The sequence below is a fragment of the Silene latifolia genome, chromosome 2 (assembly GCF_048544455.1).
Source record: "Silene latifolia isolate original U9 population chromosome 2, ASM4854445v1, whole genome shotgun sequence".
In the NCBI taxonomy this organism is placed as follows: Eukaryota; Viridiplantae; Streptophyta; class Magnoliopsida; order Caryophyllales; family Caryophyllaceae; genus Silene; species Silene latifolia.
The window spans coordinates 46,781,715-46,806,351 of record NC_133527.1 but is presented as its reverse complement, the minus strand read 5'-3'; the positions used below and the strand labels follow the sequence as shown (position 1 = coordinate 46,806,351).

At 38.4% G+C, this 24,637-nt stretch overlaps 1 protein-coding gene across 2 annotated transcripts; it reads left to right on the top strand.

The window, feature by feature from the left end:
• The first annotated feature begins 1,970 nt into the window (after positions 1-1,970).
• LOC141642692 (stem-specific protein TSJT1-like) lies at positions 1,971-3,906 on the top strand. Of its 2 annotated transcripts, XM_074451564.1 has the most exons (5): positions 1,971-2,334; positions 2,611-2,851; positions 2,942-3,062; positions 3,270-3,490; positions 3,698-3,906. In XM_074451564.1, the coding sequence occupies exons 1-4, from the start codon at positions 2,120-2,122 to the stop codon at positions 3,461-3,463; spliced, it is 771 nt and encodes a 256-aa protein (XP_074307665.1). In that variant the 5' UTR covers positions 1,971-2,119; the 3' UTR covers positions 3,464-3,490; positions 3,698-3,906. The 2 variants fall into 2 exon arrangements, with proteins under 2 accessions (XP_074307665.1, XP_074307664.1); XM_074451563.1 differs by having other exon boundaries at positions 3,270-3,906.
• Positions 3,907-24,637: the final 20,731 nt, after the last annotated feature.

Below are 24,637 nucleotides of genomic sequence, written 5' to 3'. Positions count from 1 at the left end.
GTCAAATCCTGGGTTATTCGTTAATTTCGGGATCAGGTTAAAATGTAAAATGTGGCCAAGTTTAATTTGTGTCACAAATTATAGTAGAAAACGCTCGTATATTATTAGATAATTTACTTTTGTAAAAAAAGTTGTTTCTTTATGACAAAGTTTAAACAGATTTTGGGTAAAAATACGGGTCGATCAACCACTTTTTAAGACATTATCAAAAACTATTTTTATTTCAACATTTTCATAATGTGTAAGTCTCGTCTCCTGTTACTCGTCCTCGTAATCTTTGGTCTGTCACCAACAAAATACATCATCATCACAGTTGTCTACCCTGAGACTCACAATGTAAAAATTGATACTCAAATATAGTTCTCCAACTCAGCTAATTAATACAATGAACAGATAATGCAATGAAACTATGTTATTCTGACTTGATTACAAAGTGTTGGACACGACAAATTATGGAAGTGTAGGATATATGAGTTATTTTTAATGAAGTTCTCCATTTTTTGTCTAAAATGAAATGTTGGAAATATCGTATCCATTTGGATACTCCAATGTTAAACACACAACAAAAGTAAAGTGGGTGAGTTACATAACATGAATATGCCCCATCAAATTGAATATAGAATTTAATAGAATTAACTTGAACATAATGCAGGTGCTGTTTGGCCTTACTTATGCAAAATAACTTTTTCTTTTCAAAAGGAGTTTATTCACAAGCTACTTTTTGGAAAAGTTTTGATTGTTTGGCCATAGTTTTGTAAAAGCGGTTTCTTATAGAAGTTATATGTTTGGCCTAATTATTTTCATCCAACTTTTTTTGCTTTTTTTTGCTTTTTATGTGAAAAGTAGAAGTAGAAGTAGCAAATATCTACTTCTACTTTTAGGGGGTAATTATCAGCTTTTAACTTTTTAAAAGTAGTTTTAAAACTCCCTAAATTAGAGTGTTTGGCCTAACTACTACTTTTTCGATTCTGAAAAGATTTAAAGCTTTCTACAAACAAAGACCGCAATTACATATGGGGTAATGAGGTATAGCTTTTGTCAATGAAAATGCAATATATGATCGACTTTTAAGTTCTAAAAAACATGTTTTGTCTTGCTACGAAGTATGGACAAGTTATTACACTTACCCGACAAGTATCGACTAAAATTATACACTCCGTAGACCGTAATATACATTTCAGTAGTATTTTATTTGGTAAAACTAGTTTCATCAAATATAACGTAATGTATCTCAAAATTCTGAAAGTCTATACCTATTGAACATTGAGTATTTTCAGAAATATACGTTGTCTTGTCGCAATAGGTTGACCCGCTATTTACAGGTAAAACTGTAAAAAAGAGCTTAGTTTCCGAATCGGATTACGATTGATTTTTAAATCAGGTCAGTTTTTAACGGTTGTAACCGATTGTAGGCTCTACAAACAAATAAATAATCCTCAAAGACAATTAATTACTCCGTAAAACTCTAGACGAACACAATTTTTATGTAAAATCGTTTTACATAAGCACTATTGTAAAGCCTATTGATTTTTTTACCAAAAATCCGCACTTAAATAACTTTAACCAATAACCACCTTCTATTTATAGAAGTATTTCATTATATAGTTTTAGAATATGATATTAGAAAATTGTTTTATAGTAATTCAAATTTCAACATGAAGATAAGTACGGAGTAGTGGATAACTACAAATGACATGTGAAAAACAAACGGAGAACCTTGACTGAAGCACCAATTCTTATTTCAGACCAAGGTATCCGTCTTATTAATAAGACGGATACCATATTCTCTCACAAAATACCCATTTAGGGTGAGTGGAGAGCACATGGGAGGTCCCACCTTTGTCCCCTCTACCCATTTCCTCTCACACAACAACCCGTCTTAAAATCCAACCCGTTTTAAGCAAGACTTACTCTGACTGAAGAGGTGCATGTCGTTCTTATCCACAACACCTCTTTGCTAAGCTATATATATATATATCCAGCCTTACACACTCTTCTCTTCCATTCTATTTTCTACCCCATCTTTCATAACCTTATTACTCATATATATCCAAATTTCGATTTCATTTACGGTTTATTACTTATTAATCCTAGCTTGATTGATTGAATTAAAGAGAAAATGTTGGCAATATTCAGCAAGAGTTTGGTGGATCCACCTAAGGAATTGAACTGCCCCGCTTTACATTCTTCCGGGTCGGGTATCAACAAGCCCAAGTCCCCTGAGGATATTGTTAACATCTTTCAGCAATCTTATTCCCAAAATGCCCCTCTTTCTCTTGGTTTTGGCAACTCAGCCTTTCTTGCTTATTCCCCTTCCAAACTCCCTCACCAAAGGTACTTTCAACTCAATACTCATTACTCAATAGTCAATACCCTCTTCTTTCTTTCAATTTTATGTTGCCTATATTGTTTACCCTGAGGGTATTATGGGAAAACTCTGATTAAGACGGTTTTATGTACACACCATGATCCCACTAGCTAACAAGTAGATGAATGACCCATAAATGTTTTAGACTAATAATAGGGTTTACAATGGCTAAAACCGTCTTATACGAGGCTCTGTGAAAACAAAATGAAATTAATTGATTTGCATATTATTTAAACGTGTAGGACGTTCTGTGGAATGGACAATATGTACTGCATATTTGTAGGGAATTTGAGCAACTTAAGCTCGTTGATTAAGCAATATGGCTTGGGAAAGTCTACCAATGAAGCCATGTTTGTAATCGAAGCATACCGGACGCTCCGAGACCGCGGTCCATACCCGGCTCATCAAGTTCTCATGGATCTTGAAGGCTGTTTTGGGTTTGTCATTTTTGATAAAAATGCTGCCACTGTCTTCACTGCTCTGGTAACTAATTACCCTCTAATTTTGGAAATTACCCATTTTATTAAAATTAGAAAAGTTGGTAATTAATGTGTTGATAAATGATGATAACAGGGGGCAGATGAAAGAATACAGCTATTTTGGGGAATTGCTGCAGATGGGTCTGTGGTTATTTCTGACAATAAAGATGTGATTAAAGCAAGCTGTGCCAAATCATTTGCACCCTTCCCATCTGGTAAGTCGTCTAAATTTATCAGATCCGACCTGTACTTTGTAACAACTTAATATTGACCCGACTTGAGCCTTACCTACACTGCTCCGCGGTCTAACATCACAATTTACATGTACCCGGAATAATCTGAAATATTTTTACAAATTTTAGTATTCTACAATGAAAAAGTAGCAAAAGTTTTAAAGATTATTTGTGAAATGGGAAATGCAGGGTGTATGTATCACAGTGAAGTGGGACTGACGAGTTTCGAACACCCGAAAAATAAATTGAAAGCAATGCCAAGAATAGATAGTGAAGGAGCAATGTGTGGAGCTAATTTCAGGGTGGATGTCAGCTCTAAGAAAGCATCTATGCCTAGAGTTGGAAGTGAAGCTAACTGGGCTTTTTCGGGTCCTCAAGCATGATCTCTAGCATTCAACTTAATAAAACTCGGAAATGGATCCTCTCCATTTCCTTTCTCTCTATTTCCTCTCACAATCTCATTAAACAATAATTTCCTCTTTCACCCTCATTTTCCTTTATTTTTATGCGTAAATTTAGAACCGTTAGATGTTGTCAATAAGCGATCCGGGCCATTAATAGGTACTTGCCTCTCCATTTCTTTTGAGGAAATGGAGAGGATTTTTACTCATAAAACTCCATCTCTGAGCTTTTCTTTACTTATTAGTTATTATTGAGTACAATTTAATTTTCGTGGATTTCCTTTTAGCATCACTCCCGAGTAATTATTTTCTTATGTAAATAGGATTTCCAAGGAAAAAAAACATGTAAATAAAGTTGTATTTTGGTTCGTCACTTTGTTCACAGGGCAGATCCCCTGTCTCATTTTATGTCTCATATTGTGTCTCATTACTTCTAATGACATGTTAGCACTTTGAGATATAATATTACCACTTTTATTATTTCAAGTGTGATGTGTCAAAATCGTAAAGGAATGAGACACAAGATCAGACATAAAAGTGGAATAGGTAATCTCTACTGCTTTGTTCATAGTGATAATATATTTACATTTGTTTTCTGAAGCACGAGTTAATCTAACTCAATTGCTAAAGATCATCAAAACATTACTTTGAATCGTCGACAACTTTAATTAATTTCCCAAATTACTCCCACCTACTCCAAACATTTCAACTATCGACAACTATATCGAATAACAAACAATTGAAAAACTTTTTATTTGATCCACGAATTGAAAACGTTACACTAATCAACGTATCTAAAATAAAAACAATGAATTACTAAGAAGCGAGTTAAATTAATCGGCGTAAAACGAATCGATTTAAAAAAAATCAAGACGACAATGTAACTAATCGACATAAATTGAAACGATTTTTATTTAAAAAAAGGCAAAATTAACCAAAATAACCCAACCTTTGTCAAACATTCTGAAAATAACCCAACCTTTTAATTTTAACAAGAATAACCCAAAGTTTGCTTTTGTTTAACGAAAATGTCCCGACATCTTACTTATATTTCATAAATGCTATTTTACTCATATTACACAATTTATCAACTTATTGATCATATTTTTTGCAAAGGTAATTATATAAGATTATGAAAAAAAAATTTAAAAATTGAAAACATGGAAACTTTTTTGAGAAATAATTCTACTACTGCTCAAAATCCTAAAAGACATAAGTTATATGTGATGTGTCCATTTTATATATGATTTTACCCCCACAATCATCACAACATCATCACAACCACCACAATCATCACAACATCATCATAACCACCACACCACCACCACACCAACACTCCGATGATCAACAGACAACAATCATACACAACACAATCACAACATTTCAAATTAATTAAACACAACTGAGTAGGGAAACCCTACCTTAGCACAACAGCAAGGAATGCGAGCAAGCAAACTAGAACGGCTCCTCTAGGAAGTCTCCGCCTAAACAACAATCACATAACACAATAACTAATTGCAAAACTCCATTTCCCCCAATTCATAATCAAAGCCAAACCCTAGAAATATAAACCATTGAATATGAGAATAAGAACTTCCCGACGAAGAATTAAGGGAATGAATGCACTTGCTAATGATCACACACACTTTAGGGAGAGATTTGGAGGTGATTAGAGCGTCGTATGATGTTTTAGGTTTTGTAAAACGTAATTAGAAACTGTTTAGTGAAATATATAACGCTCTAATCATTTCCAAATCAAACCGCGAAAATATTACCCGTCAGACCGGATACTCGGTCGAGTATAAAGTATACTCGTCCGAGTACCCTCTACTCGGTCGAGTATTCTTCATGCTCGGCCGAGTGTTCCTGGGCAGTAGCCAAACAGGATACACAGCACACTTTACTCGACCGAGTAGGCCATACTCGGTCGAGTACCAGCCTAGAAAATCCGTAGTATTACAATCTTCCCCCCTTAAGAAGAATTTCGTCCCCGAAGTTCACACTCTACAAAAACAAACTACAACCAAACGATCTCCCGACACACATACCAAACAATATACTAGCACAAAACATCACAAAATACCACTAACTCGACTCAAACTACACATGCGACCATCTCCTACCCCCTAAAAAAACAATGGTTACGTCCCCGTAACCAAACGTATCTGATAAAAAATGTTAGGAAAACGCTCTCGCATATCCTCCTCTGGTTCCCATATAGCCTCCTCCACATTATGATTAGATCAAAGTACCTCGAGTAAGACGGTCTCACCATTCCTTGTCTTGCGTACTTTGCGGTCTAGAATCTCTTTAGGAACCTCAGCGTAGGACAAGGACTCATCAAGGTCGATGTTCTCAACCTCAAGCACATGTGACGGATCACTCACATACTTCCGGAGCTGTGAAACATGGAAGACATTGTGGACTCTATCCAAAGCTGGTGGCAAAGCTAACCTGTAAGCTGCCTCGCCTACACGGTCCAAAATCTCGTAAGGACCTATAAACTTCTGCCTCAACTTGCCCTTCTTTCCAAATCTCATTACTCCTTGCATTGGTGACACTTTCAAAAGTACCTTGTCACCTAATGCGAACTCGATGTCCCTGCGGTGCAAGTCGGCATAACTCTTCTGGCGATCCTGAGCTGCTTTCATCTTTTGACGAATTAACCGAACCTGTTCAACCATATCTTGTACCAGCTGTGGTCCTAAAACCACTGCCTCTGAACTGTCGTCCCAAGAAACTGGACTTCGGCACTTCCGACCATACAAAGCCTCGAAAGGTGCCATCCCGATACTAGTATGGTAACTGTTGTTGTACGAAAACTCGATCAGATCCAGTCTGTCCTCCCAGCTTCCCCCAAACTCCATGGCACATTCTCTCAACATGTCCTCCAAGGTCTTGATAGTCCTCTCAGTCTGACCATCAGTTGCAGGATGAAAAGTTGTACTCATCTTCAAGGTAGTACCCATCAAGTCCTGCAGTTCTTGCCAAAACTTGGATATAAACCTCGCATCTCGGTCAGACACTATATCCTTAGGTATACTATGTAACCAGACCACATGTCTCCTGTAACCCAAGGCCAGCTGCATCTTAGACCAAGCATCCTTCATAGGAGCGAAATGAGCTGACTTTGTTAACCGGTCAACATTCACCCAGATCATATTGTTACCTTGCTGTGACCTAGGTAACTCCACGATAAAGTCCATAGAGATCGACTCCCACTTCCACTCAGGTACCTCAAGGGATTGAATCTTACCTTGTGGTCTCCGCTGCTCACCCTTAACCCTCTGACAGGTCAAACATCTAGCCACGAACACAGCCACATCCCTCTTCATGTTGGGCCATCAAAAAGTCTTCTTAAGGTCTTTATACAGCTTGTCACCTCCTGGGTGAACCGAATAAGGAGTGCAATGAGCCTCCGTCAGGATCACTCTCCTCAAATCTGTATCATCAGGAACACACCATCTCCCATCAAAACGAACACTCCCGTCTGTGTGGATAGAAAACCTGGAAACTGTGCCACTCTCCACTCTAGACTTCCACTCCTAAATCTTAGGATCAAGCTCTTGGTTAATCTTGATGTTCTCATACAAATCCGACTCGATCGTCAAATCCCCGATGGCATCCTCTTTCCTTATCATACAGATCCCCATCTTGGACATCTCATCCTTTATCTTCAGCAAAGACATAGCTGTACATAGCGAATGAACGCTCTTCCTACTCAAAGCATATGCAACAACGTTAGCCTTACCCTCGTGATAGATGATCTCCATTTCGTAGTCCCCAATCAGCTCCATCCATCGTCTCTGTCGCATGTTAAGCTGTTGGAGCTTGTGTCCTCCACAAATTAGTGTGATAACATTTGTAAATCTCTTACAGGTTCACAAGGGTATACTTCGTATTTAATCAGTTGATTAACGATTACCTAATAACGATTGGCTTGCTAGAAAGTTTGACGTTATTATCATACAGATGGCAGTGATCAACTGGTCCCTAAAGGTCACACCTATAGGATGTATTTGAGAGATGTGGTTATAGAAATATAATCACATTGATGCCTTATATGACTAAACAGTTAGTCAATGTGTTGATGAGACAATTATTTAATGAAGATTAAATAATATTAGTTGAGACGAATTAACTGCCAATTCGTAAATTGAATATAATAAGTTATATTTAATTAAATGTATGTAATGTTAGCTTGGACGAATTAATCTGTTAATTCGTAATTAAATGTAATCGGTTATATTTAATATCAACAAGATGAATGTGTCATAGTGGTAATAGTGAGGGTACTCAAACCAAGAGGTCATGGGTTCGATCCTCACTAGATGACAATTTAACACATTTTATACATTTTTGGAATAACCGAAAAAGAGAAAGATATCTCTTCTATTTTTCGGGATTTGGGCCGAGAATTTTAGAGAAAAAAAATATCTCCCTCATCCTTGTTATTTTCGGTTACAATAAGAGGTGAGGTGAGATCATTTTTTGAACCTAATTCTCTTTTAACCTAATCTCTCCTCTCATCAAAAACACAAAATAACCTAAATTTTTACAGAAAATTTGGATCGATTCTAGCATAATCAAAGGGCATATCTCATATCATCTTGGGTGCAACTGATAGGAGAATATCATTGCGATATTGTTCATAGGCCGTTTTTGCTAGGACCGAAGGTTATTTCTTAATCCTTTACTTTTGTTTATGAAATTTTATTTTATGACTAGTGATCATCTTCATAAAATTCGTTATAATCCTTGAATATAAAGGGATGCATACAGATAAATCCCACAAGTGGTATCAAAGCGAAGGCCACAAATTTTAATTTTGATGATTCTCATAAAGTTGTTTGTAAACTAATTAGTGTTTCGAAAAAAAAAACCATTTACACGGCTGTTTTTTTTTTGCCAATTAAAAAAAAAAAATTTTTTTTTTTGCCGTGTGGTTTTGTTCTTGTTGTGATACGATTTTTCATTTTTATTTTTCATATCATTGTTTTAATCAGTTAAAATTATCATATGAAGAATTTGTAGATGTTAGGTTTAATGAGGATTAAATCATAATGTAAATGAAAATCGTATCAAGTTGTTGATGACATAAAAATTGTTTGTGCTATATAGTTTTTAGCATATACGATTAATCATGCTTTATTAATTCATATGCTAAATCATGTTCTAATAGCAACTATAAACATTTTCTTCATCGAATTTTATTATTAGGGCTTTTTGCCGTAAAAGAAAAATATTGACGGCTCGTTTTTTTTAGGGTTTGCCGAAAGCATAAAAAATTTCTGTTTTTTTATGTTTGTTATTTTTCTGAAATGCCGGAAAAAGAAGAAAAATTGGAAAGGATTTTTTTTTCTTGTTTTTGCCTAATTACCGAATTGAAAAAAAAAATTGGGCTGTTTTTTTTTATTCCAGCCGTGAGCAGCTGGGAATTTAAAAAAAAAAAAACATTTTTTTTTTGTTTATTTGTTCAGCCGAGACCAAAAAGAAAAAAAAATGGATTTTGTTTTTTGTTTTGTTTTGATTTTGGCCAATTAATTATTGTGAAACGGTTCACAATTTAATAGATACCTAATTATTTTAAAGCAGTTTAAAATATTGTTGGATTAAATTCATATTACAAGTTTAATATGAATTAAGATTGAAATTAATGTGATTAATTGAGGAATTGTCACTTAATTTAATTTAAATAGGTGGTTTGGATAAATTAATCAACATAATTAAGGAATTGTGTCATGTATGTTTAATTTATTTTTAGTTGATGCATTTTATTTTGTTGAATGAATCGTTGAATGAATTTATTTACGTTTTTTTTGCAATCGGTTGTAATTTGTAATACTTAGTGTGGCCTTAGTCAAATTATGTTTTCGTAATGAAGGAAACATGATTTTTATGTAATTATGAGATCTCGAATCTCCTTTATTTTTCCTTTAGTTTTGGGTTTTGAAAATGTAATAAATAGGTTTATTATGTAAATTTATTTATTGTAATTTTCAAAGAAGACTAAAGATGGAGATTGGAGCTCACTCCCGCTACATGGATCAAGATGGAACATCAAGACAAGCTTCTCGGGTCCAAGGATGGATTCCAAACTTGTATTTAATGTTCATTTTGATAGGATAGGCCACACTAGGACTTTATTATTGCTTTTACGTTTTTCATTCCTATTGCTTTTCATTCACATGATAGTTTATGCATCATATTCCGCCTAAAACCAAACCACCTACTACTGAAATGCATGAAAATTGACACATATAGGTTGTATGTTAGTTTTCATAGACATACAGATGTCACATGTTTTTTTTAAGCCATCACCTTAGTTTATTCATTCTCGCATGCTAGATATTAGTTCACTTAAAATGAATTAAAAAGGGTTGATGGCGGAAATTGAGATTAGTCTTTATAAGGGCAAACAACTATGAATCCCTTCTTCATCGGCAGGCATAATATGACCCCTTCTACGTTGGGTAAGTAGTTGTGTTGACTTAGTTTACCTCAACATCATAGTCCGAAGAGTTTCTCGTGATTATGATGGACTAAAGATAAAATTTACATAAATTTATCGACCAAGAATTCTAACGGTAGAATTAGCTAAAAGGTTAGCTTATCAATTTACAGAGAATTGAGTCTTGGGATAATTTATATAATTCTTGAGGGAGGTCAATTGTATAAATGCTTGAGTCTTCGCGTTATGACATTAGTTCATTAGACTTATAAATATAAACGATGCACATGCTTATTATTTTTATTCTTCTTCTCGCAGTGTAGAACACGTTTATTTTGATAATACTGTTACAACAAAATGTCTGGAAATAACGCAATCCAAATGCCTAGTGCCACACTTGGACGCGAGTCCTGGCTGAAAATATTCATGGACCAGATGAATCAGTTCACACGTCTGAAAAACGACGGGTCCAACTTTGCGGACTGGAAGGCAGCACTACGGAATGCTACCATTGCTGACGGTAAGCTCAAGTACTTAACTGAGCCAATACCGGTAAACCCAGGCCCCAATGCAGGAGTCAACGAGTCACTCGCTTATAGTGACTTCGTTATGGAAGCGGGTGCGATAAATAACGTACTCATCTTTGCAATAGAAACCAATTTGCAGAGATGCTTCATTGCCCAAGGTGCGAACAAGATTTTCACCACGCTCACTAACGAATTCTCTAAAGCACCGAGAATCGTTACATATGAGCATACCTGTCGCTTCTTTGATGCGAAACTCCAGAAGGGCCAACCGGTTAGCCCACATATTCTTCACATGATTGAGAATGTCGAGAAGCTGGAGGCTCTTGACTGCAAAATCAGTGAGAGCATTGTCATTGACCGAATGCTTCATTCTCTTCCTGATGGTTTTGCCCTTTTCAGGGCGAACTACTACATGAATGACTTGAAAAAGAGTCCTCATGAGCTACACTCCCTTCTCGTACAGACCGAGAAGGATATGAAATTGAGTGGGAGTGTAACAACAAATTTGCGTTTATCTACAAATAAATAGAGAAAAACACAAACAATGCAACAAAATAATAATTTTATTAATTCAAAGGATTTCGGGTACAATCTACTAGTTATTCTACTGATTCGATTTCCGAACTGAATGAATAAGAGGGTCTTGATTTGAAGACTTGATTCTCCTTTGATGGATTTGACTTGCTTCTCCTCAATTGACTGCAATTGATGCTTGACGTCGGATTGAAGAATAGTTCTTTCTTTTTCTCTAGTTTCCTCTTAGGAGAGATTTCTGCAGAGAAGTAAATGTCTTTTCTTTTCTCTTATTTTTTCTTAGGAGAGATTTTTTGTAGAGAGGTAAATGTATTTTCTTTTCTCTTATTTTCTCTTGGGAGAGATTTTTTTAGAGAGTGTTTTGTAGGGAGGTTTTGTGTAGTTTATTTTTTTGTGGGATTTTTGTGATTATGGATTCGTCTTCAACGAGAGTGTTTTACTCTCTATTTATAAGAACTTTGTTTTTTTGATCTCTTCTTTGTTTTCCCGTCCTCGGTAAGCATTAAGCAAGCAACGAATTTCCATTCATTTCTCGTTGACTCCTTGGCTCACGATAGTCTTCCCCTTTTAGTGGAACCAAAATGCCATTCCGTTATTGACTCGGTATTTTGTTTATTTTCTGTTGGCCAAAAAACACATTATCTATACATGCATGCATGGCCCACCATCCCAATGCATAGCCTTCGATTTCTTTGAGAAATTATGGGCTTGTCATGCTTATTGAGTCCAATTTGGACTTAGCACTGTTATTTTCGGACTTAACATTTACGTCCCATACTTCGTATTAGATATATAGCACAACCTATTTTCCGATTGAACCGATTTTATATCTTGAGAAGATGGACTAAATGTATATTTGTTTGGGCTAAAATCCTCTGACCCATTTCTCAAACGATAAAATTTCACATAAGTCAACATTTGACCTTGACCCCATTTAAAAAATGTAACACATTTTTATGTCTACAAATTTGGCCCCTCGGGATTGAGTAACGTATACGAATTTGAGTGTTTAAGCGTGAGTCGATCCCGACATTTTACTTGTGCAGCCACAGGTCCACTTTAACAGAGTCTTTCCATTTTGCGGGTATACAACTTCTGCAAGTGATAGAATTTGTCTCATTGGATAAGTTGTTGATGTATTGGTAAATATCTTTTTTTTTTCAAGATAAAATTTAGTAGTCTTTCAATCCTACTCAAATTCATCCTTGTAAACCCACCAATTACTATAAAAGAAACGATGAGCTGCACAATTTTTATTCCACTTCTTCACTTAACCTATCTTCACTTAACCTATCACCTTCGGCCTTCGACCGAGAGCTATACTTGGCTAAAAGCAGGCTGTATTCGTCGGATAAGCAATTTGATCAAAAGCACCCTCGAGACCAAGCTCACCTTACGCAAGCATTCAAAGTTCATCTCGATTCCCGACGACGAAAACTAAAGCTACGCACAGACGGCCAGATTCCATGTTTGTTGGTAAGAAATTTCAAAATTTATTGACCCCTTTTTTTTTGAATGCAGGGTATTTCTTCTCAGACGACGTAGTGGACTTCTCGTCATCGTAGCCGCTACATCATTGACGCGGGCCCAGTGCTCATTATCGTCTAGGCGCAGTCCTTGATTCTCAAGGTTCAAAATTGACCCCTCCTTTGGCATGTGAACTGCGAAATCGGGGTGGTCGCCTAGATTGACGATGAGATTTACATTGGCTCCTCATTGCCCGGTGCGGTGTCCCTCCAATAGTGACGCCATGCCTCTACATCCGCCTTTCTTGTGACTTACGAAACATTGAGGTCGGCTTGATAGACGTCCCTGCTTCGCCTGAGAATTCGTCGGTGATCAAGCTCCCTCATATGCGCGTACACTGATGCTTGTGGACCTTGACTTGAATCCATCTCGGCTAAAATGAAAACCGGCCTTGACTAGCTTCTTGATGATGGCTGACACGAGCAGCGTCCTCCTCATCGACTTATAAACGCCTCTTCTAGTCTGCTTGTTCACGGAACAGTCCCTGTACTTTCATTTTGCGACGACGAAACCCACCATCAACCGGATGTCATCTCGGTGTCGCCAGAACACGTCGACATCTGCTTTCGAAGACGAATAATCAGTCACCTATTGAAGGCCACGTTATGACATCCGAAATCTGAGTGTGACTTTTGTGACTCACGAAGCGGAGCCAACTGATATATATCTTCGGTATGCGACTTTGACGGCGACCGAAAAAAAAAACTTGACTTAGTGGGCAGCTTGAGATACAGTGGACTTGAATTTGAGCCAAACTGCGATCAGTGGCTGATTTGTTTGACTCTGCTTCCATTTTTATGAAAATGGTTTGGTTTTACGGATTTGCAGGGGAACAAGGAATTCATGTGAGACTTTGACTTCATTTTCTATATTTTTGATTTCAATGTCACGTTTCACCACACACCCCTTTACCTCGTTTCATATTATTTGAGCTGTTTGATTTGGAATTTGGCAGTCTTCTTTTTATTTCTTGAAAGATGTACGTGGTCTCCAGCACACCCCATTACTTCACTTTTAAATAATTTGTTTTGTCTTGACAATCTGGTGCATCTCATGACGACCAAATCTCAGACAATTGGCAAGGAGTACTTACTAACGGTCGAACGAACATGCCAATAACGGAGTCAAACACGCCATCTTGCCCCATCTTGTCCCTTCGCTGAGTACCGTTGATGTCTACCGAACTTGTACTATTAGAAGCTAGAAGTCAAAGGCTCTTAGCTGGTGCTCCGAGAACAATACCGTGCCACCGTTTTTCGAAGTTGTCACACTTTCGACTCTCCAGAGATGAAATTTAACAAGCGACATCTTTCACTTTTGATTTGGATTCTTTAAATTCTGCGCAATGGGAATGGCTAGAAGATGTTGTATTCCTTTGTTTTAGAACTTTTTTTTGACACTTGGGAGTGTATATTTTGTTGAACCATGGACAATAATAAGATGAGTCATATTGTTTTTATTTCTCAATCTCGCATATCCATTTTGTCTTGCCGTGCATAGTTTATACTCTTATGGGCCAGGAGTGAAAGAATTTTTTTTTATGGTTTTACAGGAGTGATGATTTTTTTTTTGTTGCCAATACTTTTGACTTTTGTGTATTTATTGATCAAAATTTGAAGTAAACACACATTTTTTTTAGGGTGAGACAATGCCGTGGAAGCTTTTTCCGAATCCCACTTGTGTTTGTTCATTGACGACGACGCTTTTGTATTGCGAGCTTTCTCTATTTTTCTCAGCATTTGACTTTATGATAAGTCTCGGTGATTGGAAGCTTTCTCCGAGTCCCAATTGTTTTTGATTGTTTGACAAAGATTTTGTTGCTTGACGACCACATAGTAATTGTCAATATTCATTACTCAACTTTACGATGAAGACTTCGTGCTTGAGAGCTTTCTCGAGATCTAAATCTACAAGTATTTAGATGAAGAATTAATGCTTGTGAGCTTTGTCCAATATATGGCCAAATTTTATAGAAAGGCCCCGGTGCTTGAGAGCTTTTTCCAGATAGAGGTCAAATTTCACCATTTAATTTTGATGAAGTCTTGGTTCTTGTGAGATTTCTATAATTGTTCATCGTTCAACTTTACGATAAGTCTCGGTGCTTAGAGGCTTTCTCCGAATCTTCATCATCAAAGTTTATGGCATAGTCTCGGTGCTTGGAAGCTTTCTCCACGACTTCTCCTATCTTTGATAATTTTGACCAAAATTTAAAACTTGTGAATTTTCGCCAAAATTACATCGTGACAATTAAAGACTTTTGGTGCGTAGAAGCTTGAGTGCTTTTACGTCAAAATAGCACATCTCGAAGGATAAGCACTGACTTGATAAGTCTCGATGCCCCCAAGATATGAACGTTGAGTTTTTTTTTTAGGTGTGGCTGGACTCGAGTAAGACTCAAGATACCTACGTACTTGTAAAAAATGAAAAATCATTTCACGAGATCAAGTCAACGTAGTTCCTACAAAACAAAGTCAATTTTGTTTGGGCGTTTGGCCGCACCTAAGTAAAGGAGTTTTACTTAAGCTACCTACGTACCTACAAAGTAATAATACTTCACAGGATCAAGCCAACGTAGTTCATCAAAGGGAAATTTGTGTTTGGTTTTTTTTTCTTGGAATTTTTTTTTTCTTGGATTTTTTTTTTGATTTTTTTTTTTTGATTTTTTTGTGTATGTGTGCAGTTTAGGCTCGTGCTCAGGAGCTGACATGATGATGGATCTCCGGACTATTGCCCCCTCGGGACTTTGTCACGTGCACTTTTTTTTTGGCGTCTTAACGTGGCGGGGTCCCGATCCATTTTGCTTTGACTTGGAAGTCGATGATGAGCGCCCTAACTTTTCTCGAAGGCAACTCCACTTGGTTTGACTTGGAAGTCGATAAGGAGCACCCTAACTTGTCGTAAGGGGAATAATGTTTTTTTTTTGACGTCGCCCTGTCATTATCTAACTTGGCGGGCGAATTTTTTTTTTTTTTTTGACGTCACCCTGTCAATCTGTCATTATCTCACTTGGCGGATGATCAGTCGTGAGAGCCTCTTGAATTGTTTCTTGACTTGGAAGTCGATGGCATCTCAACTTGTGCCTACGTTGATTTTCTTCAAGTCATCAACGTCGCTTGGACACCATCTTCTAGAATTTTAGGAGTTTTACCAACTTCTATCTTATCATCCGAATCTTGGCACCTTTGTGCCGTCACATGGTTAGACAAGATAAAATTCCGAGTGATTTTCTTTCGACTCGACTCCTCTTGCAGATTCGTGAAAATGACAGTACGTCCTTTTATTTTCAGTGACCTACACGCGGTTATTTCCACTTCAAGATGACGTTTCATTCGAGAGGGTATTACACTATTGGTATCTTTCATGAGGTCGACTGCAACTTTTGTCTTCGAGGATTTGTTGTGCTTTCGTCGACACCTCTTTTGCACTTTTGAGCTGCCAAGGGGACTGAATACTGATTTCTTTATCTCACTCCCTCCAATGCGAGTGAATACTGACGCATTTGGTCTTTGTTGTTGAGAACATGATGTTAATTGCACTCGGACGGTCTCTTCCCTATCTCCGAGCCGGTCGAACACGGAAGAGCGAGGAGTAGAAGTTGGTTGACCCAGCCTGTCGAAAACAGACCTTTGTGGCAACATTTCTGTATTATCGCCTTCACTTTCCGCGAGATTTGCCGCAATATATTGGGAAGAAGCATCCTCGACAACAGCAAAAGACACGGTGTTCACTGAAGCTTGGTGGAGGTAGGACTTGGGAAAATAGTCCCATAATGTCAGAATTTGACGTAACTTCGACTTCACTTTCTCAGATGATGTCACATTTGGCGGAGACTTCAAGTCGGTTCTCCAATCTTTCTTGTATGACGATCTTCTTACTTTTGGACGAGTCGATGTTTGATGTTGGGAAATTGGCACTTGGCATTTTTTCTTATTTGGTTGTCGCAAGGGTCCACCCTTCGTCGCCGTCTCGTTGATTTGGAGCGTCGTAACTTGATGACATGGCGAATATAGACTCTTCAGGCGTAACGACGATCACCGACTCTAGAGTTCCGAACTGAATCATTTGTGTACATTCTTTGACTGCAGAACGAAGGTATGGCCTACGGCTTTCAACATCCACTTGTGCTACAATGCAGTTGGACTCAGCAGCATCATTTAGATCCAAGAGAATTATCCCTTCTTCGGCTAACCTCATTATTTTCTCTTTGAGGGTTATGCATTTCTCCAATGGATGACTCATAACCCTATGATATCGACAATACTTCGGATCAGTTGTACGTCCGGCTTCACTTGGTCGTTTAGACTCCGGAAGCTCGATAACCTTCTTTTCCAATAGATCATCCAACATCCCTGCTAAATCGGAATCTGGAAAAGGGTATTTCTTTTGCTCAAGCTCTTTAAGAGGCGACCGTGACTTTGCATATGTCGCCACCTTCTTGTCAGTTTTAGGCTGCGCCGTAGTTTTCACCGGATTAGAAGCAGAAATTGTCATAACCTCATTTGAAGTGCTACTGGACGCCTTGTCATTTTTCTTACTCTCTTTCCTTTCCGTTTTTGGTTCATAATGAGTGAAAAGTCGTCCTCCATGACTAGCGATGGTAATCTCCATGTCGTGAGCTCGAGTGGCTAAGTCCTGGAATGTTATTGGCTTGTTGCCTTGGAGGATGTAGACTAGCTCCAGATTCATTCCCTGGATGCACATTTCGACAGCAGAAGTTTCCGACAAACGATCTTTGCATTCGAGGCTTAACGCGCGCCACCTACTGATATAGTCAATGACGGGTTCGTCCTTCCATTGCTTTGTGTTAGTGAGTTCCGTCATGCTTACAATATGCCTGGTACTGTAGAAGCGATTGAGGAACGCTTTCTCCATCTGGTCCCAACTGTCGATCGACTTGGCACGTAGGTCCGTGTACCAATCAAAGGCGATCCCCTTCAGAGATCGGACGAACTGCTTGACAAGGAGATTCCCCTCAGAGCCTGCGGTGTTACACGTTTCAATGAAATGAGCAATATGTTGTTTGGGATTGCCCTTTCCATCAAACTGTTGAAATTTCGGTGGTTGCTAACCGATAGGCATCCTCATGCAGTCAATCCTCTTGCTATAGGGCTTGACGTAACGGTGATTGTCGACGGAGTGGAGGTTTCCATCGAACTGTCTTTTGAAGGCCTCCGCGATCATCTTTTGGACGTCTTTAGCGGTAAATGACTTACCCTTGTCACAATCATCATCGTTGTCGCTGGCGTCATCACTATCTTCATTGTGAAACGATGACGCGGGTCGCCTTTCCAACCTTTTCGTCAAGGCGTCGATCTGCTTCGTTTTTTCTTCGCTTTCCTTCTGGAGTTCTTCGAGAATGGTTTTCATTTTGTTGAGTTGATCCTCCATGTCGCCGCCCTCAATAACCATGACGGGTGAAACCATGGAATACAACTGTTGACTCAACACCTCCTGATTACATCTTCGCGATGACGACGGAGACGAACCAGCGCTACTGTGGCTACCATCCTCGGTGAATAGCTGAAACGACGGGCCGTTGCAAATAGTCGTCTTCTCAAAAGCGTCGCACACCTTCTCTCGAAACGATGATGAGACAAACTGAGGGTCGTCGACTCGGATGTGAGATGATGCACCGAACACATGATAATCATATGGCCTAGAGTCGCCGGCACCATATGATTCCCTTGAAGCATTGACAGTGACATTGGATTTTCGGGGTCTCGTAGGCACAGATGCAGAACGGAGTCTTGCTGCAGCGGTACGGAAGAGGATGGATCTGGTCCTGCCCCTTGTAGAAACACCAATGGGCGATCTGTCGAGAGACCCACCGAGACAGATTGAGCTTTCGTTAGAGGCCATTGAAACGATGTTTGTGAAACTTGATTGTGCGGAAAAAGAGATGAGTAGTAGAGAGGTCCCACCGAGCGTGCCAAATTTGTAACAACAAATTTGCGTTAATCTGCAAATAAATAGAGAAAAACACAAACAATGCAACAAAATAATAATTTTATTAATTCAAAGGATTTCGGGTACAATCTACTAGTTATTCTACTGATTCGATTTCCGGACTGAATGAATAAGAGGGTCTTGATTTGAAGACTTGATTCTCCTTTGATGGATTTGACTTGCTTCTCGTCAATTGACTGCAATTGATGCTTGACGTCGGATTGAAGAATAGTTCTTTCTTTTTCTCTAGTTTCCTCTTAGGAGAGATTTCTGCAGAGAAGTAAATGTCTTTTCTTTTCTCTTATTTTCTCTTAGGAGAGATTTTTTGTAGAGAGGTAAATGTATATTCTTTTCTCTTATTTTCTCTTGGGAGAGATTTTTTTAGAGAGTGTTTTGTAGGGAGGTTTTGTGTAGTTTATTTTTTTGTGGGATTTTTGTGATTATGGATTCGTCTTCAACGAGAGTGTTTTACTCTCTATTTATAAGAACTTTGTTTTTTTGATCTCTTCTTTGTTTTCCCGTCCTCGGTAAGCATTAAGCAAGCAACGAATTTCCATTCATTTCTCGTTGACTCCTTGGCTCACGATAGTCTTCCCCTTTTAGTGGAACCAAAATGCCATTCCGTTATTGACTCGGTATTTTGTTTATTTTCTGTTGGCCAAAAAACACATTATCTATACATGCATGCATGGCCCACCATCCCAATGCATAGCCTTCGATTTCTTTGAGAAATTATGGGCTTGTCATGCTTATTGAGTCCAATTTGGACTTAGCACTGTTATTTTCGGACTTAACATTTACGTCCCATACTTCGTATTAGATATATAGCACAACCTATTTTCCGATTGAACCGATTTTATATCTTGAGAAGATGGACTAAATGTATATTTGTTTGGGCTAAAATCCTCTGACCCATTTCTCAAACGATAAAATTTCACATAAGTCAACATTTGACCTTGACCCCATTTTAAAAATGTAAGACACATTTTTATGTCTACAGGGAGCATGAAGCAGGATGTTCTCATGATTTCCAACAAGGGTAAAGGTAAGGGCAAGGCTCATGGCGACCTAGCTGTAGGTAAGCCAAAGTTTAAGAAGCCAGGAAACGGTAAGAGTGCGCCTGGTGAGACTAGTGGCTCACAGGGCAAGGCAAAGAGAAAGGGCGGTGACATTGAGTGTCACCATTATCACAAGACTGGACATTGGAGGAGGAACTGTCCCGTGTACCGTGAGGACATCAAAGCAGGCCGCGTCGTTCCTGTTGGTATATCATCTTATATTCATATGATTGAGATTAACCATGCAAGTTTCGGAACTTGGGTACTTGATACTGGTTGTGGTTATCATCTGTGTAATCATTTGCAGGAAAGGTGATGTGGACCTGCGAGTTGGGAATGGAGCACGAGTTGCTGCTGTCTCAAAGGGAACATATGTAATCCAACTCCCTAGTGGTTTTGAGTTATTTTTAAATAACTGTTACTATGTACCCAGTTTGTCTAAGAACATTATTTCTGTTTCCATACTTGCTAAAGACGGTTTTGCATTTTCAATAAAAGATAATAGCTGTATTTTCTCTTTCAATGAAATGATTTATGGCAAAGCAGTTTCCATGAATGGAATTTACATCTTAGACCAAACCACGGAAGTATTACACGTGAATAATAAGAAAATAAAGGTTGGTGGCAAAGATCAAACCTATCTATGGCATTGTCGAATGGGACACATAAATGAGAAACGCGTGAAGAAACTCGTCGATAATGGGACTATTCCCGCATTCGATTTTTCTGCATATGGCACGTGTGAATCATGTCTCATTGGTAAGATGACTCGAATTTCCTTCAAATGTGTAGGAATGCGCGCTAGTGACCTATTAGGACTCATACATACTGATGTTTGTGGACCTATGTCAATTACCGCTAGAGATGGCTATAGATATTTTATCACTTTCACGGACGATTTGAGTAGATACGGATATGTCTACTTAATGAAGCATAAAAGTGAGTCCTTTGAGAAATTCAAGGAATACCAGAACAGGGTACATAACCAACTGGGTAGAAAGGTTAAAGCACTCCGTTCAGATCGGGGTGGCGAATATCTTTCAAATGAGTTTGATCAACACCTTAAAGACTGTGGAATCGTTCTACAGTTAACTCCACCTGGAACACCTCAATTAAACGGTGTGTCCGAACGGAGAAATCGAACCTTACTTGATATGGTTCGATCCATGATGAGTCACACGGTAGTGCCTGATTCATTATGGGGTTTTGCTCTTTGTCACCGCTCTTATACTTAACCGAAGTCCGTCTAAAGCTGTCGACAAGACTCCATATGAAATGTGGAAGGGAACGGTCCCTAACTTGTCCTTTATTCGGGTTTGGGGCTGCGAGGCTTATGTCAAGTAGAGACACGAGGATAAGCTCGGCCCGCGATCGGTCAAGACATACTTTATAGGTTATCCAAAAGGAACATTTGGTCATTACTTCTATTCGCCTACCGAACATCGAGTTTTTGTTGCGGCTAGTGCGACGTTCTTAGAGAAAGAATTTCTCGAGAACAAGACGAGTAATAGAACCTTCGAGCTGTTGGAGATTCCAGAACCAACAACCGAGGAACGGATGGAGGAAGTTGTTCCTCCAACTGATGATACGGTTAGCATTTCTGAGGAACCTAGGAGGTCGGGTAGAGTCTCTCATCCTCCGGAAAGATACATTGGTATGGTCGAGGAGAATGACGTTTTACTCCTAGAGAGTAATGAACCCGTTACCTATAAAGGTGCTATGAACTGTTCCGACTCAAAGCTATGGCTCGAAGCCATGCAATCCGAGATGGACTCCATGTATGCGAATGACGTATGGGATCTAGTTGATTTACCTAATAAGGTAAAACCTCTACAGTGCAAATGACTTTACAAAATAAAGCGTTCTGTAAACGCGCAACCAGATACCTATAAGGCACGACTAGTGGCAAAAGGTTTCACTCAAGTGCACGGATTGCATTATGATAAAATATTTGCACCTGTAGTCATGCTACGTTCCATTCGGATAATCTTAGCGATTGCCGCTTTTCATGATTATGAAATTTGGCAAATGGATGTGAAAACCGCCTTCTTAAACGGTTATTTGGAGGAAGAGTTGTACATGGTGCAACCCGAAGGTTTCATAGATCCTGAACATCCTAAGAAAGTATGCAAACTTAAGCGTTCCATTTATAGACTTAAGCAAGCTTCTCGAAGTTGGAATCATCGTTTCGACCAGGTGATAAAAGAGTATGGTTTCACTCGATCGGTCGAAGAACCATGCTTATATATCAAGTCGAGTGGGAGCAAGATTGTATTCTTGATATTGTATGTCGATGAGATACTCCTGATTGGGAATGACATTCCTCTCCTGTCTTCGATTAAAGAATGGTTGAAGAACCATTTCCAGATGAAAGATCTGGGTGAGGCACAACGCATTTTGGGAATCCGTATCTACCGAGATAGATCACGACGGACGTTATCAATTAGTCAGGAGTCTTATTTGGATAAGATTCTTGAGAAGTTCAACATGACCAACTCCAAAAAGGGGAACCTTCCAATGACGACTGGGATGCAGTTGAGCAAGTCTCAGTCACCCACGACGCCTGAAGGGATTGAACGCATGAGTCGTGTTCCTTATGCATCTGCAATAGGATCGATCATGTATGCCATGATATGCACACGTCCAGATGTGGCATATGCATTGAGTATGACGAGTCGGTACCAAAAGACTCCAGGTGAAACACACTAAACTGTTAAAAACATCCTCAAGTACCTACGGAGGACTAAGGATTGGGTATTGACTTATGGAGGAGATACTAAGCTATGCGCAACCGGTTACGCAGATGCTAGCTTCCAAACGGATCGAGATGATTCAAAATCTCAGTCCGGGTTCGTCTTCACTCTTAATGGTGCTTTGCGGTCACCGGAAGAGTTCCAAACAGAGTGTTGTAGCAGATTCTACTATCAATCCGAGTACTATGCCGCTCGATGCAAAGAAAGGAAGCGATATGGATGCGTCAATTCTTACAAGGACTTTCGGTAGTTCCTAGTTCGAATGACCCGATCACCATCTATTGTGACAATAGAGGTGCCATATTCCAGGCTAAGGAGCCAAAGTCTAACAACAAATCTAGACATGTACATCGGAAAGCTCACCTGATCCGTGATTACGGGGAGCAAGAGGAGATAGTGATAGACAAGATTGCGACGGATGATAACATCGCGGATCCTCTCACTAAACCGTTGAATTATGATAAGCATGTAGGGCACATTATTTCCATGAGAATTAAACGTGTTCCTGAGTTGTAGTACTTGATTATGGATTTGATACATTATCTTTTTCATATACTATTTATAACTTCATCGTTTTATTATAATATTTTGTTTTTCATGTGGATTGTACTGACAACATTGAACGCCACAAAGTGAACTGAATTACATTATATTTTTTTGGTCCGTAATCGCCAATGTGAGCTGATAACTCCGGCTATTATATTGTGCAGTCGATTGATGGTGGGTTCAACGAGCCATAAGTCAAACTGTTGACTAATCGATCACAAATGCGAGATTATAATGATACCTCGCAGGACAAATTTTTGTGACAACGTAATGGAGTCCTAAATGTTTACAAACATTCGGTGACCGGTCGTGGATAGGACATCCATTGTGTTCCTAGAGTCGATTCTTTTGACTATCGACTGTCTCTTGAGATTAAGGCAGTTTTTGGGTGACTTTGGTTTCTTTCTCACGGTCTGCCGTAACTGGAGGCTAAGTAGATTTTTTCTGGGTCATTTCATACTGTGCTTACATCTGCAGAATTCGAGTTGAGGAAAATATCCAACCCTTATCAGGTATAGTTATTTCTCAGGGCCACTCGAGGAGTTGTAACTGAAATGCATGGGCATGCTCGAATGCTGATTCGTTTATCAGTTAAGTTACTCTCTAGTCGGGGAAACCACTCTTGATGATGATCGCTTGTAAAATACGACCTTTGTGAATACGGATTTGCAAATTGTTTTACATTGGGTGGGAGAAATTTTAGGATATGAGAATCGGTTATCGCACATACACTTGTGAGGACAAGTGGGAGTTTGTCGGAGCTTGTGTCCTCCACAAATTAGTGTGATAACATTTGTAAATCTCTTACAGGTTCACAAGGGTATACTTCGTATTTAATCAGTTGATTAACGATTACCTAATAACGGTTGGCTTGCTAGAAAATTTGACATTATTATCATACAGATGGCGGTGATCAACTGGTCCCTAAAGGTCACACCTATAGGATGTATTTGAGAGATGTGGTTATAGAAATATGATCACATTGATGTATTATATGACTAAACAGTTAGTCAATGTGTTGATGAGACAATTATTTAATGAAGATTAAATAATATTAGTTGAGACGAATTAACTGTCAATTCGTAAATTGAATATAATAAGTTATATTTAATTAAATGTATGTAATGTTAGCTTGGACGAATTAATATGTTAATTCGTAATTAAATGTAATCGGTTATATTTAATATCAACAAGATGAATGTGTCATAGTGGTAATAGTGAGGGTACTCAAACTAAGAGGTCATGGGTTCGATCCTCACTAGATGACAATTTAACACATTTTATACATTTTTGGAATAACCGAAAAAGAGAAAGATATCTCTTCTATTTTTCGGGATTTGGGCCGAGAATTTTAGAGAAAAAAAAATATCTCCCTCATCCTTCTTATTTTCGGTTACAATAAGAGGTGAGGTGAGATCATTTTTTGAACCTAATTCTCTTTTAACCTAATCTCTCCTCTCATCAAAAACACAAATAACCTAAATTTTTACAGAAAATTTGGATCGATTCTAGCATAATCAAAGGGCATATCTCATATCATCTTGGGTGCAACTGATAGGAGAATATCATTGCGATATTGTTCATAGGCCGTTTTTGCTAGGACCGAAGGTTATTTCTTAATCCTTTACTTTTGTTTATGAAATTTTATTTTATGACTAGTGATCATCTTCATAAAATTCGTTATAATCCTTGAATATAAAGGGATGCATACAGATAAATCCCACAAGTGGTATCAAAGCGAAGGCCACAAATTTTAATTTTGATGATTCTCATAAAATTGTTTGTAAACTAATTAGGGTTTCGAAAAAAAAAAA